Source organism: Daphnia pulex, chromosome 2 (assembly GCF_021134715.1).
Source record: "Daphnia pulex isolate KAP4 chromosome 2, ASM2113471v1".
NCBI classification, from domain to species: domain Eukaryota; kingdom Metazoa; phylum Arthropoda; class Branchiopoda; order Diplostraca; family Daphniidae; genus Daphnia; species Daphnia pulex.
In genome coordinates this window covers 11,972,214-11,986,988 of record NC_060018.1, presented here as the reverse complement: position 1 = coordinate 11,986,988, position 14,775 = coordinate 11,972,214, and the positions used below count along the sequence as shown (strand labels likewise).

At 40.1% G+C, this 14,775-nt stretch overlaps 2 protein-coding genes and 1 pseudogene across 2 annotated transcripts; 2 read left to right on the top strand and 1 right to left on the bottom strand.

The window, feature by feature from the left end:
* Positions 1-1,493: 1,493 nt before the first annotated feature.
* Positions 1,494-3,900, bottom strand: LOC124188799 (annotated as a pseudogene).
* A 1,402-nt stretch (positions 3,901-5,302) lies between these two features.
* LOC124188798 (ABC transporter G family member 20-like) lies at positions 5,303-8,891 on the top strand. The gene is made up of 13 exons (XM_046581658.1): positions 5,303-5,373; positions 5,543-5,633; positions 5,703-5,940; positions 6,033-6,455; positions 6,520-6,613; positions 6,686-7,086; positions 7,164-7,374; positions 7,455-7,632; positions 7,700-7,815; positions 7,895-7,965; positions 8,051-8,139; positions 8,207-8,383; positions 8,449-8,891. Exons 3-13 carry the CDS (start codon positions 5,759-5,761, stop codon positions 8,754-8,756), a joined length of 2,250 nt encoding a protein of 749 aa, XP_046437614.1. The 5' UTR covers positions 5,303-5,373; positions 5,543-5,633; positions 5,703-5,758; the 3' UTR covers positions 8,757-8,891.
* An 874-nt stretch (positions 8,892-9,765) lies between these two features.
* On the top strand, positions 9,766-14,477 carry LOC124188797 (ABC transporter G family member 20-like). Its single transcript, XM_046581657.1, has 14 exons — positions 9,766-10,225; positions 10,368-10,790; positions 10,855-10,948; positions 11,076-11,399; positions 11,492-11,709; positions 11,780-11,990; positions 12,059-12,236; positions 12,304-12,419; positions 12,483-12,553; positions 12,609-12,697; positions 12,771-12,947; positions 13,009-13,903; positions 13,975-14,015; positions 14,107-14,477. Exons 1-12 carry the CDS (start codon positions 10,119-10,121, stop codon positions 13,311-13,313), a joined length of 2,313 nt encoding a protein of 770 aa, XP_046437613.1. The 5' UTR covers positions 9,766-10,118; the 3' UTR covers positions 13,314-13,903; positions 13,975-14,015; positions 14,107-14,477.
* The last annotated feature ends 298 nt before the right edge of the window (positions 14,478-14,775 follow it).

The following is a 14,775-nucleotide window of genomic DNA, read 5'->3' as shown; positions in this document are numbered from 1 at the left end:
TCATCGATACACCCGATTATTTCATGTTTGCTGATCATCCACTGAAATATAAAAGCATTTTCTTTTTCAATGATTATGAGGGAGCGAGTGGGTGTATTGGATAAGGCGTCATTTATGAGTAGGTGCAGTGGTGCACGTTGAGATCAGGGTTCGAACCCCCAAGTGAGAATTGTTAGTTGCTCATATAGCCGCTGTGGCTCCCTCAGGAAGCGATTATGTAGCGTCAACTGTTTCAACAAATTGCTACAGCCAGGGCAGGCCATCGCCGTAGTGCGGTGGACACACTTGGGCAGTTTAAACTATGGGTCCCTAGCTGGGGATTGGCTAAGGGGTTGTTACACGTAAAAAGAGTCTCTTGGGGTTGGGTTGAGATTTCCTTACGGGTACCAGTTATCGTCTAACGCATAGTTGGCTGTAGAAAAAATGTAGCAAGTAACATCATGCTTGATGGTATCAAGTCGTCTTCCACCGGGTCTGTTGGCCGACCCGTGATGCCTAGTAGTGGCCGTGTGAACATAACAAATTCCAAATTAAATAAAATTCGAGACGTCGAGCTTTATTGAAATAATTTATTTTGTTGCAACATGGTTGAAGCCCCCAGTACTTAATTTCACATTGGGGATTCCCTTTTCATGGTAGGATTGATTGATTGCTGGTCCATGTGTCCAGATTTAGGTAAAAGTCACTTGTCTTAATCGGTTCTCAAGTCCTCAATATTTATTTTATGTCATCTTTTGTTTTTTCCGGTTTTTTCTCACTGGGAAACTTCTTGAATAGGCCTTTGACGATAAATCCGTGTACGACCAAGTATCTTGTATACTGCAAGCATCATAGGACAGTATATGCTTGAAGCATTTATGCACTAACTGTAAAGAAGAAAGTTGGTAAAATAACAGTGTTAAGATTTTTTTCTTCTTTTACGAGTGAACTGCAGTGGTGCTTGTGAATTCCGGGTCAAAGCGCCTCCGTGCTTCCCATATCTATAGGAGCTACTGCTAATGGCGGCTACTGGCATGTTTCTGCTACAAAACGCGCTCATTTTAACCCGCGAGATTTAAACTTTTGACTTGCACATATAGCAAGAACCGAAAGTAGTAACGGTTTAGGTAGACCCGCACCACCCGCACATACCGAAATGGAGGATGGGCAAGCTTACGGGATTTAATCCGTGGAACAAACGGAAGACCTCGCGGAAGACAAAAATCTTGATATACAATGCGATTCGAAGTTGACAATAAGTTATAAGGGCATTGATTTTCATTTTTCCACGCTTGACGACGAACAATCTGCACAAGAGAAAATCGCCATTCACTGTTGCACTCAGATTCATCTTTTGCAAGAGGTGCTTATCGAGAGCTTTTGTTTTGCAAGCATAAACATTTAGCTGTTAAAATGTGCATGATTTTCTCATACTGTAGTAAACTCCACTTCGTCCCAGTGTAAAGCACACGATTATCTTTCGCCAAGAAGCTTGGATGGTTTGACAGCACATGTTTGAAAATTTCAACTTCTATTATTTATTGTACGACCAAAATAACAATTTTTTAACGATAAAGAAGTAGTCACAGTCCAAACTCCAAAGGCTATCTATATAAATGAAGCTGTATATGTTTAACTATTGTATAAGCTAGCCCGTATGTTAGTAATAACCGCTGTTCCACTTACGATTCTAGCTCTGATTTTAGAGGAAGAATATGTGCTGATTTTACTCCGAAAAATTGTTCATTTTCTAAAATATCCTGAACGGTAGACGAGTTATTTGTGTTTTGGAATAAAAACGAAACTATCGACGAAGTCTCCGTCGTGAATTTGGTCCAGAGGGCGTAGAGGAATAATAGCATCAGTCCCAAGATGACAAAATGAACCACCATCCTTAACTGTTTCATCCTGTTAGAAACAGACAATTCAAAATTAATGTTTCAGAATAACAAATTCTTTTTTTAAGGTTCATTATAACCTGTTCAAATTCTTTCTGGCAGCAGGTAGGGAACTCAAATCGTCTTTGAAAAGATATTCACGAACTCCAACCGCGAAAGTAGTCATGTATGTCTCCCAGTCGATTTTTCGTACGTCAAAGTTGAAAGTATTTTTTTCTTGAACTGACATCTTGTCCATTAACAGGACAGGGTTTTGGCTGGGGAAATTCCACTCGCGCATCGTATAAAATTCTAAACAAGACATCATCTTGTGGGCTCTCTTGAATAGCCGAGACTTAATGAAAAACAACATTTAATTTCACTAGTCTATGCTGCTTGAATAACGTAACTACAAATAGCTAAAGAGAGAAACTCACCACGAAAGGCTTTCTCCCACACAACAGAGCGATTGTGTCGAAAAAGAGAGCCGGCAGATGGTGATATAGGATGATTTCAATGTTGAAAAGGAGGCGATTTGTTTGGAGCTTAATGTTGGGATACCTCATGATTTCTTTACACGGAAATTCATGAACACCACGCAAACCCCAGTTTCTGAAATCCCGCCAAATGATGGGGTTTAAAGAGCCAGATGAGCAGTTGTACACTCGAATCTGATCGGACGATCTAATAGAATATGTTAGGTAATAATCGGAATAACGAACAGAATTCAGATCTAATGCTGAAATTGTACTTTGTACATGTTGCTTCATCCCATGCTGCCGCTAACATCAAATTGATTGGAAAATCAACAGGAATAATATCGGCAATAAGTTCAGGATCGACTCGTACAATTTGAATAAGTCTTTTGCTTGTTCCAGCCAAAGTGCCTGTATAAAAATTCCCCCACGGATAACTTAATTTAGCTACTTCCTCTAATTATATTTTTCTTACCGCTAGGTCCATTGAAATTATCGATCCAGCCAGGCAAGGGCTCCTGTACAGCAGCAGTGACCATAGAAGGCCGAACAATCACTAGAGGAAGTCGTTGTTTACCGCTTTCAAACGTCAAATCTTGCAGAAGGTGTTCCCCCAGAGCTTTCGTGTAAGCGTAAACATTCGGGCTTGTTCCAACCAATCTGCCAGAGGTATCATTTTAGTCTAGTAAATTATTTCTGGTGTAGAATTTGTACTGATTGGTGATGCTGGCTAGGAGCTTGTCATCCATGCAGTCGATTAAATCCAGCAGCTTTTGGGGATCAAGCGATGTAGGATAGACTTCCTCCTCAATCGTATCTTTTTCCACGTTGTTGTACGTGGTAGAGACGTGCACAAATGCCTGAATTTAAATGAGGCCACAGGTAATATTGCACAGAAAAGAAGGAAAATGTTTTGGAAATTTACCTTAAGGTCCTTTAATTGCCGACAGAAGATGGCCACTCTTTTCGGTCCTTTGACGTTAGAGTTGATGGCGCTTCTCAGATCGTCATCAAACGTGACACGAGCTGCCGAGTGAAAAACGACTGAGACATTCGCAATTAGTTCTTGCATGTCGGAAAATGAAATGCCGAGATCTGGCAAGGTAACATCGCCGCTTATGGGAATTATTTTTTTAAGGGCGTCCGGTTGATTTTGTCTTAGCCATTCAAACAACTAACCAAAATCGAAAACACATTTTTGATTAAGCTGATGTGCCATTGTGTGGTCTTTATTACCTTGCATTTGATCATTTCTTGAAGACGGAAACGGACGTCCTTGTCAGTTTTAGGTCTGATCAGTAAGTAAACACGGTCTATCCCAGGACAAGACCTGAGGAGTTTTTCAACCAAAACTTTTTTCCCATAAAACCAGTTGCCCCGGTAATGAAAATTGACCGACCGACGTAAAAATCGTGTATGCCCAAATTCAACATTTTACGCTGTTTATTACTCCCCTGTCTTTTCGTCGTCGGATTTAATTGCGCGGTTACTTAACAGTTTTAGCAAAAACGTGAACCTTTAGGTGTTTTGTGCACAGCGGACCGAAGAAGTTCGAATGTTGAACCTCTCATGTCCCCACGCCTTTATATAGTCTCCTCTAAAGTAAGAAAGATCTGTTCTAAGAAAAACTGTTTCCTATTCGTTCAATTGTAAGTACATGCGCGCCGCTGCTTCGCATGTTGCACAACGCAAAAAAAGAAGGAAAGTCGTTTTTGCATCATATTTTTTGGTAATTTTTTGGTATGGTGGCACAGAAAGTAAGTTGAAGCGTGAATGAAGCCTGAATGAAGGCCTGCCGGATCTATTTTGATGTTTATTTAATAGCTCTGTTTTAATAGCATGTCAGCCCACACATGTATTCGGACATCATCAATCTTGAATGATGCTGTGAGTGAATGCCCATAATTGAACTCACGAGTCAAGATCAAGGAACATGACCTTCAAAAAGGGGGTTTGGGGTACATGTGCGCGAATGTTAACCACCAAAATACTTTCACCTTCAGTTTTACTTTGGGATTGGGAGCGACGCAGGTTTTTCATCCGTTCTTTTGAATAACAATATATAGAGAAGAGACTATAGGCGCGACTATATCCCAAGGAAATCTGAAGAATACAAAGGTTGATTTTGCGGTCACGATTATAAGAATCCTCGTTCATCATTGTACGATGAAATCCAAAAATCGTGATATGTGCCTCAAAGCGTAACATACAGGTATTTTTTTTTTAATCTGCTTATTCCGGGTTGTTCTTGATCGCCAGCTGAATCGTGTTGCGTTGCATCATTTGGCTTGGGCTTTAGGACCCAGCTGTTAAAGTCTTTTAAATTTTTGCTCACGAGGAAGGGTACATACATTCGCAGAGAAAAGAAAATGCAATCACCAAACAGACGAAAAAGGGAAAAATCGAAAATTCTTTCATTTTCGAATTAAATTACAGAATAGAGCTGGCGAAAAGTTTGCTTTATAGCTGTTACTAGTCAATTGGGGGAAGCGGAATTATTACCACACATCCTGGTTACTGTCGGGAAGCCATTTCAATTCGTCCTTTTGACTTTCAAATCCGGCTCTACAAGATTTTGGCATTTCTTTTTATTAAATCTCCCATTATTAAACGTATCCGCGTACATATCCACGGGAAATCGGTAGATGAAGGTTGAATTTGCGGTAACGACCACAACATTGATAATTATGTGGGGTTCACCGAGTACCTCAGACTGGTTTGCCATCCCATAATTATAAACCAAGTTGCCAAAGAATCGTGTTTCTTTGTCTCAGCAGCATTGACGTAGCACTTTCTCACTTGTTTATTCATGCACATGATTATTCATTCTCACTTCATCATCATTATGTTTTCATGGTCGCCATCTCAGACTGTAATATTTTAATTTGCTTTCGGCGTGTAGTTTTCCCCTTGCGCAACTTTTCGTTCTCGACATCCGTATTCACTTACGCCCATAACAGGGTTTTTTTTTAATTATTATATCTTTTACCTACAGTCCTACATGTACTCTTCAAGCTGCTGGAGGCTTTTACAGTATGTGGGTGAGTATAGTTGCGTTCAAGGACGAATTTTGCGTTTCACGAGTAGACTCCAGAAAGCTACCACCATTTCATGTCCATTTTTGAAACCATTCGAACCGTCTTAATACTTGTTCTCGCAAAAAAAGAAAGAAATAGAGACTAATCTTGTTGTATATTACCACCATTTAAGTTCATTCAGGAATCGGCCAGAGAGGAACTGCGTCTTTTTTAGTGCTTCCGTGTTTATTTCCGTCTGTCTTGAACACAGCTACCGGAAGCTGGTAAGTTTAGTAGAATAATTACATCGTTGTAATAACTTTTTCATGGGCTTCGTACTTTATACACAACAGGGAAAGAAGATCACCTCTTTCGGCCAATCAGTAAATTTGGATTTTCTTTTACTAAGATGACGAGACGTGTGGAATTTGTTTCACCGCAAGAATCCAGCCAAGAAGAAGCGTTCAGCAAAACAAGTGATTTTGCAGCTCAGGGTGTTCTAATCCGCAATGCAAGTAAAATCTATGGCGTCGGCAAGAAGCGCTGTGCCGTACTCAACGGAATCGACATGAGCGTTAAGAAAGGAACCATGTAAGACAAATCTGATTTTAAAATTGTCTAAGATGTGCACACGACATAATTCGGCATGAGTTTATAAATAATCCATGGCTTTGATATGACAGATACGGTTTACTTGGTGCAATTGGCTGTGGTAAGACGACCCTGTTGAGTTGCCTCGTCGGACGTCGCCGGCTGAATAGCGGAGACATTCTCGTCTTGGGACATGAGCCTGGATCTCCGGAAAGCGGAATCCCCGGTCCAAGGGTCGGCTACATGCCGCAAGAACTGGCCTTGTTCGGTCACTTCAGCATCAAAGAAACACTCCACTATTTCGGCCGCATCTACAATTTGAAAAAAGATTTCGTCAATTCGCAATTGGAGTTTCTGTCGAAATTGTTAGACCTTCCCCCGAGTCATCGTTACGTCGGGACGCTCAGTGGTGGCCAACAAAGACGCGTCTCCTTTGCTGTCGCCCTTTTCCATGAACCGGAGCTGCTCATCTTGGACGAGCCAACGGTTGGCGTTGATCCTCTACTCCGGCACAGGTAACTGTTTGAATTTTTCCGCCTTAAAATAGCGACAAGTTAGTAAATTAATTGTGCATCGCAGTATATGGAATCATCTTGTCCGTCAGAGTGTCGACCATGGTAGAACAGTGATAGTCACCACTCACTACATCGAAGAAGCTCGACAAGCCAACACTGTACAATTTTATAGCATTCCTTTTTTATCTACGACATAATAATTTTGATATCTTATTGATCCGATTTTCCAGATTGGGTTGATGCGATCCGGCCGTTTACTGGCTGAAGATTCTCCGGATAATCTTTTACAAGAGTACAACCTGTCATCATTGGAGGATGTTTTCCTAAAACTTTGTATGGCAGACTGTGGTAACGAAGACAAAACTGCCAACAGGATCCCAACACAGCAGCAGCAGTGCACAGGAGGCATTGATAACGTGGCTTTTCATCCTAGTAGCAGTGAACTGGACATTTCTGGAACGGAAAATTCTCGGCGACTAAAACTCGAAAATCAAACAAGTTTTCCCAATTTGAATGGAACGAGGGTCAGCAAACGGCCAAATCGAATTTGCAACAAGTCTGTCCTACCGTCTTCTAATCGACTGAATGCACTCATTCGAAAGAATGGCTTGCAAATGTTTCGAAATATTGGGTACGATGATACATAGCCTAAAGTTAATTATTTCTCATTCATCCCGGTTAATAATTTCAAATTTTTATCCTTTATAGAATGTTGTTTTTTATCTTCCTCATCCCAGCTATTCAAGTAATCCTCTCGTGTCTGTCATTGGGGGGAGATCCATCTTATCTCAAATTGGCCATCGTTAACGACGAGCTGGATCCGAGTCAGGATCGTATCTGCAACTACACGACGACCTGCACTTATTCCATGTTCAGTTGTCGCTATCTTCGGTTTATAGACAACACGACGGTCATCCAGGTTGAATTATTTCCACTTAAACACTAATAAGAAAACCATGGATGATTGAATTAACTTAATGAATTTCCTTGGATTTGCAGGTGCCATTTCAAAGTGTCTTGGAAGCTCTAAACGCGGTGAAACGAGGGAAAGTGTGGGGCGTGGTCCATTTTCCTCAGAATTTCACGAACGAGTTGGTGGTCCGACGGGCGGATGGAAAATTTGCGGACAAGGAAACGATCCTCGCCAGTCGCATTGCCATTACTCTTGATTCTTCCAGTGGGTTTATGACCTTTAATTTTAATTTTAAATCCATTTGACGTTGGATTCCTTTGATTCACGACAGGTCAGCAGATTTCACTGAGTCTGAAACAGAGTCTGATTGAGGCGTTTGAAGACTTCAGCAAAGACATTTTGGCGGCTTGTTCTTACGAACCAACAGCCCTGGGAATTCCCGTCACGGTATAAATCAATCCTGAATCAAATTAATCTTATTCTATCATTTATAAATGCAATGTTCAATTTCCCATCCGCTATTCAGTTTTTAGATTCGATTTACGGTAAAAGTGAACCGTCTTTCGTGGAGTTTGTTGCTCCCGGAATCCTTCTATCGTAAGTCAATGCATGAGTTTCTGACTCCTCCATCTTCCGTATAATTCTAACGCTAAAAAATTAACTGCCCCTTTGACATTTGTAGGGCGATTTATTTCATTGCCGTCTCCCTGACGACTGCTGTTTTTCTCAGCGAACGAAAGGCGGGGCTCTTCGATCGTAGCATAGTCGCCGGTATGGAAATTGACGGATTCTTTCATTTAATTCTCTGTAATTCAACACGAAATTATTTGTCAAACAGGTGTCCAAATGTCTGAATTTATGATTGCTCACGTTGTCAACCAACTTATTGTGCTGATCGGTCAGACGATTTTCGTCTACATATTTGCGCTCCTCGTCTTCAAGATTTCCTTCCACGGCAGTTTAGCCCTGGCCGTCCTCATCACTCTCCTTCAAGGACTCTGTGGCATGTCCTTGGGTAATTAGCCAATTGCTATTTATTAAATAAGCTGCTGAAATCATTTGGGATATTTGATTTCGCAGGTTTGATGATTGCATCTCTGTGTGACGAGTTGACCAGTGCCATCCAACTCTGTCTAGGCAGCGTTTATATCAATCTCTTTGCAAGTGGCATTTTGTGGCCCACGGAAGGTATGTCAGTCTACCTGCGCTACATCTGTTACGCAATGCCTCAAACGTATGCTCTCGAGTCGCTGAGAAACATCTTCGGGCGAGGGTGGGGCGTTGAACGGCCCGAGGTTTACGGGGGCATCTTGATCAGCTTCGGTTGGATTTTCTCACTTCTTGGTTTGGCTCTCGTGATTGGTCGCATTCGCAAATACGCAGGATAAATGTATTAAAGTTCATCGAATATTAGAGGCCAGAAAAGCAGTAGAAAAGCATAAAATTATAAAACGCAATTCCTCTTTAAGTATGGGCGTAAAATGTAATACGCGTGAAATAAATGCGCTGATTTATCAACTTAATTATTTGCGTGCTGATGATTTGTGCATCCTCATCTAACGTAACAAGCCTTAAAAGCATTTCCATGAAAGTAAACGCCACAGTAATTGTTAAACTTGTTAGCAAGTCTACCATTCAATGTCTGAAAATCATGGTTTGAATAATAATAAAATATTAGATTAGAAACTCTTCAGATTTATTTTTTTAGGAATTCTCGCCAAATTGAAAAAAATACGCAAAATAAGAAAATGTGTCGTAATAGCAATTCAGTTTGATCTATTGGTTCGAAAATAGTTAATCTTTAAATCAATTCATGCTGAAAATACCTTGAAAAAGTTTTGCAATCATTTTTAGTTGCTGTTTATCTCTAAGTTCGAAATAAAATTAAAATGACAATTCCAACTGCACAGGCTATTATATCTATAACTTATTATTGTTTATTTGTGGAGTGTGTATACCTATAGAGGCTAATATGATGCGCTTTCTGCAGCACGACTTCATACCGTAAAGCGCAATCGATCAAACAACAAGATTTATTATTCTAATATTAACATGATTTTGTTTTCTTTAAAATCTTATCCTTTGATTGCGTACACGTGTTTTTATGCGACCTTGAGTCCTTGACTAACGCGGAGGCGAATATTTCACCTTTGGAAGTGAATGCGAGTCGAGCGGAGTCAAGATCAAGGCATAGTACAACTATACTATACTCTACGTACCAAACTGAAGAAAACCAGTTCTGCTGTTAGCAAGGTTATTCCCGGTTATTCCTTTACGCCGATTACTGTGTGTAACCAAAAAGTAGAAGGCTTAATTTCGCTGTTCGTACATTCCGGCATGTTTTATTTGAATTCCTGGAAATCTTTGACAAATCGGAAGTCGAATGCTTTATAATCGTTATGGAATCAAGGACAACTGTGGGATGGGCTTTGCTGGTTGCAGCATTGACTCGAACATTACTTTTTAGCTGACAGTGTTAATCTTGTGCCCAGTTGTCTGCATCCTGTAGGGATAGAAACACATAGATAAAACGCGCTAAGAATTTTAAACAAATACTCATTGCACAACAGTTTTCTTAGTGAATCGGACGTACGAGACGTTGAATGTGGGAATGTCATCGCTCGCAATTTAAGAGAGAGAAGTGCCAATCAACCACGATAGTCTTACTAGCAAAAATCATTCAGCCTGTTCCTTAGTACTGCAATCGCTGATTAGTTTTTTAAGAAAAGACCAACGAGATTATTATTGCAATGAATAAAGGAGTCCTTGTCCAAAATGCGACTAAAACCTATGGCGTCGGAAGTGGTAAGTGTGCAATACTCCAAGGGCTCGACATGAACGTGATAAAAGGAACCATGTAAGTGATTTATTACAATGAATATTACTTCATTTATTATTGTGTTTGTCATTGAAAAAGTAATAGTTGTTCATGCTATATTATTGAATGGAAATGTTGCTCTCCAATTCTTTTAATTTATTTGCAATTTCATTAATTACAGATACGGTTTGCTCGGAGCCAGCGGTTGCGGTAAGACGACCCTGTTGAGTTGCCTCGTCGGACGTCGCCGACTGGATAGCGGAGAAATTCTCGTCCCAGGACATACGCCTGGATCACCGGAAAGCGGAATCCCTGGTCCAAGGGTCGGCTACATGCCGCAAGAACTGGCCTTGTTCGATTACTTGAGCATCAAAGAAACGCTCCACTATTTCGGCCGCATCTACAATTTGAAAACGGATTTCGTCGACTCGCAATTGGAGTTTCTGTCGAAGTTGTTGGATCTCCCCCCGAGTCATCGTTACGTCGGGACGCTGAGTGGTGGCCAACAAAGACGCGTCTCTTTTGCTGTCGCCCTTTTCCACGAACCGGAGCTGCTCATCTTGGACGAGCCAACGGTTGGCGTTGATCCTCTACTCAGGCACAAGTGATTGTTTGAATTTTTCCGCCTTAAAATAGCAACAAGTTTGTAAATTAATTGTTTATCGCAGCATCTGGAATCATCTTGTCCGCCAGAGTGTCGACCATGGTAGAACGGTGATAGTCACCACCCACTACATCGAAGAAGCTCGACAAGCCAACACGGTAGCCATAAACAAAAGATAATTTTAAAACATCTTTTGAACTGAAGCACAGAAGTGAAAATGATTAGAATAACGGGTCATTATTATCTGTGTAAAATGAATCGATAAGTAATGGTATCATTTTCCAGATTGGATTGATGCGCTCGGGTCGGCTGCTCGCGGAAGACTCGCCGGAGAATCTGCTAAGAGATTACAACCAAACTTCGCTGGAGAATGTATTTCTGGAGCTTTGCATGAAAAACGACGAAAATAAACTCACTTCGATTGTCACAAACGACATAAGTTGTAACCAGACTGAATACAAAAATGAACAGACACAACAATCGCAGGGAGGCGTTGGCAACAGGGTCTTCGACGAAAGCGCACTGTCAAACGTAACTGAAACGGATATCGCCATCCAACTCCAGAATCATAACAATTGCGACGTTATATCACCAACTGATTCTTTTGTGGTAACACAATTACTATCCATTATTCATTTTTAGCTTTCTATAGTTTATGTATATCAAATGATTTATTTTGACATTCTCCGTCTGCCGAGCAGAACATATCACATTTCAATCCTGACATCTGTGTCACGACTGATAAGTCTGACCGGTCGGGCGGAAGCGAAACGAGCAGCGCACTTCAATTTACTGGAAGTTCCAACAGTACGACTTCCGGCAAACGTCAAAATCGGCCCTTCCGGGTGTCCCTGCCATCCCCGCATCGCCTCATCGCGCTCATTCGAAAGAATTACTTGCAGACTTTTCGTAACATTGGGTGAGCGTTTTTACACTTTTCATCAAATAATTAATTACTTACGATTTGATTATTATTCCCTGCAATGAAGGATCGTCCTATTCATCTACTTGATGCCCCCCTTCCTGTCAACTGTTTTTAATGCGACTCTCGGACATGACCCGATTGGCCTCAAGTTGGCCATTGTCAACGATGAACTGGATCTCAGCCAAGGTCGAATCTGCACCAGCAACACAACGGACTGCACTTATTCCATGCTCAGCTGTCGCTACCTTCGCTACATCAAAGATAACATTATTCGGGTCATTTTTATTTTTCGTCTGGCTGGACAAACTGCCATGGAATTATAACTCTTTCCTGATTCCTATAGGTCCCATACGACAATGTATCAGAAGCTTTGGACGCTGGAAGGAATGGCCAAGTTTGGGGAGTGATCCATTTCGGACATAATTTTACGGGGGAGTTTGAGATTCGACAGGATGCTGGAGATTCGGCAACGTTAGAAAACATTATCCGCAGTCGAATAAGCGTCAACATGGATTCGTCAAGTGCGATGATAAAAATTGTTTTGAATTCATTTTATTATTTTAACCTAAACAAACTTTTATTGTTTAGATCAAATCATCTACTCTTCCATCGAGAAATGGATATTGGAGGCATTTGAAGATTTTTACAAGGATTTTATGAGATCGTGCGGACATGAACCAGAGGCTGGTTTTATTCCTTTGGAGGTATTGTTCAAATTTTTGTTTTGCATCCGTAAATATCAATTTACCATAATTATTTTATTTTAGTTTCTTGATCCCGTTTACGGCCAAAATGATACCCCATTCACAGAATTTCTGTCTGCTGGAATAATTATTTCGTAAGTTTTTATCTATATAATTTTCATTCCATGATTCATTGTTTTCTTTTTAAAGTCTTGTGTACTTCATGGGAGTTTCATTAACGGCTGGCGTCTTTATTACTGAAAAACAACAAGGTCTTCTTGACCGCAACTTGGTGGCAGGTAACAACTAACACCTCGAATTTGAACTGCGAAAATAGATTTTATAATTCCAAATTTGGTTGATCTTTTACAGGTGTGAAGATGACCGAAGTTCTAATGAGTCATTTAGTCAATCAATTTACCGCAATGATTGGTCAAACTGCGTTGGTTTTCTTGGTTATGTTATTGATCTTTAGCATTCCGTGCCAGGGGAGTTTGGTTCTAGCTGTATTCATTACTTTTCTTCAGGGTTTTGTGGGAATGAGCTTCGGTAATTTTTGTCTTCATTTTGCATTTGATTATTTCACTTAATAATCAGTTAATTTATTTAGGTTTGCTGATCGCCACTGTGTGTGATGATGAAATTGGCGCCCTTATACTTTCGCAGGGAAGTTTTCTTCCAATGATAGTAATCAGCGGAATTTGGCCAATCGAAGGAATGTCGTTTTACTTTCGCTATTTTGCATACTGCTCGCCGATGACGTATGCCATTGAATCTTTAAGGTGTGTTTTCACTCGAGGATGGGGAATAGAAGAAACCGACGTCTACGTGGGAATCTTAATCAGCATTGCTTGGATTTTTTCCTTGTTAAGTTTATGCTTGATTGTTTTACAGAAGCGCAAAAATTCTAGATAAAAATGATAAAAATTGAAAATCTGGATGAAAGCATTCAAATTTTGGTATACTCAGTTTGAACGAATAAGAAAAATTGTATTTCCATTTATTTTATTAGCCATTTCGGTCTTCTGATCGACGATGACGAAATACTTTCTGTTTCTAATTTTCTTTAGGTTGCATAACATAAGAATTTTTGTAAAATTTGATGAACAAGTTATTATTAATAAACCTACTTCAGTTTTCCAAAGAGAAAGTTCAGTTTTATTAGACGGTCCGTCACGGCAATAAATTTGATTATTCCCGAGGACGGGTAAGAAATCGCATTCCCGCGCAAATGAATCAGCTGAGTCAGCTTCCAGTCAACTGCTGATCAGCTGATGGCCTGGTGTGGTCCAATGCTGATCGTGATGATTCATTAACGGATTGACTGATCCACACGTTGACGTGATTTGTGACTGATTGTTGATTCCAACCGGTGTTTGAATAATAATCACCAAATATTCGTCGTAACATTTGACACCGTTTATTCTAACGTTAAAAAAATTCGTGGTGGATCATGATCTGAACATCTGATTATTCTTTGTCTACAAAACCAACAACCCTATTAGGTACAAGAAAGTTATCAGCAATATTATTTTCATTAGTTAATGTCTTGTATTGTTTCAATTACACAATGTAGTCAATAGATAAAAACAGAAAAGTAGCCGTCAAATGCAAGAGGTTAGAAGTATTTTTTTTACTGAAATGTGTTAAAAGCTTAACCTGCTGGTTATCATATTAATAATTTGTGGATCATTTCACACTTTCACAGGTTATTACCACATCAATTCACAGCAAACGGACTTGACATCAACTTTATGAACACGGAACCTGATGTGTTGAGGGTGTCAGTGTTGGGTGTCAATCAATTGTTAGAGATTCTTGTCTGAAGACCCAAGACAGGTTCTTCTAGGCAATTATGTTGGAGCCTGTAATTTGAAAACACGTTGGAAAGAAGAATCCACTAAATTGCACACATCTGTGTCAGCTCTTCCGGTATCAAATCTAATACTCCAACCTTTCTTCGGAATTTCTCTTCAACAAAGACTGTAAGTGAATCCATCAACTGCTTTTAATTTTTAAATGTTATGTGTAAGTTGAGATATGAATAGAATTTTGCAAGATTGCTTATGTTTAACGTAAAACAACTCGAAGTTACACAAAAGAGCGTAGAAAAAAAATAGCCTAAGTCTCATGACAATAAGACGGCTTATTAACCTGGCTTAAAACTCTTTCCCAGACGATTGTACGGAATGTACGCACGTCGAAATTGAAAGTATTCTGCTTTGCATTCGACATCTTGTCCATCAGCTGGGCAATTGTACATAGATTAATGTGTAGGTTTTCTAAACCAAAATGGCATCTCCCATTCCTGATGGCATGCCTTGGTGTTGAATTTGAACGCAACATCCAACTTAACAGTCAACTCTTTTTGCATTGA

Excerpts from the sequence above, each read along its gene's own strand:
- LOC124188798 (XM_046581658.1), top strand. The coding sequence starts at position 5,759 with ATGACGAGACGTGTGGAATTTGTTTCACCGCAAGAATCCAGCCAAGAA. Across the intron at positions 7,087-7,163 it reads CAAATGTTTCGAAATATTGG|AATGTTGTTTTTTATCTTCC; the intron begins GTACGATGATAC and ends TATCCTTTATAG. Across the intron at positions 7,633-7,699 it reads CATTACTCTTGATTCTTCCA|GTCAGCAGATTTCACTGAGT; the intron begins GTGGGTTTATGA and ends GATTCACGACAG.
- LOC124188797 (XM_046581657.1), top strand. The coding sequence starts at position 10,119 with ATGAATAAAGGAGTCCTTGTCCAAAATGCGACTAAAACCTATGGCGTC. Across the intron at positions 11,991-12,058 it reads TCAAAGATAACATTATTCGG|GTCCCATACGACAATGTATC; the intron begins GTCATTTTTATT and ends TGATTCCTATAG. Across the intron at positions 12,554-12,608 it reads TCTGCTGGAATAATTATTTC|TCTTGTGTACTTCATGGGAG; the intron begins GTAAGTTTTTAT and ends TTCTTTTTAAAG.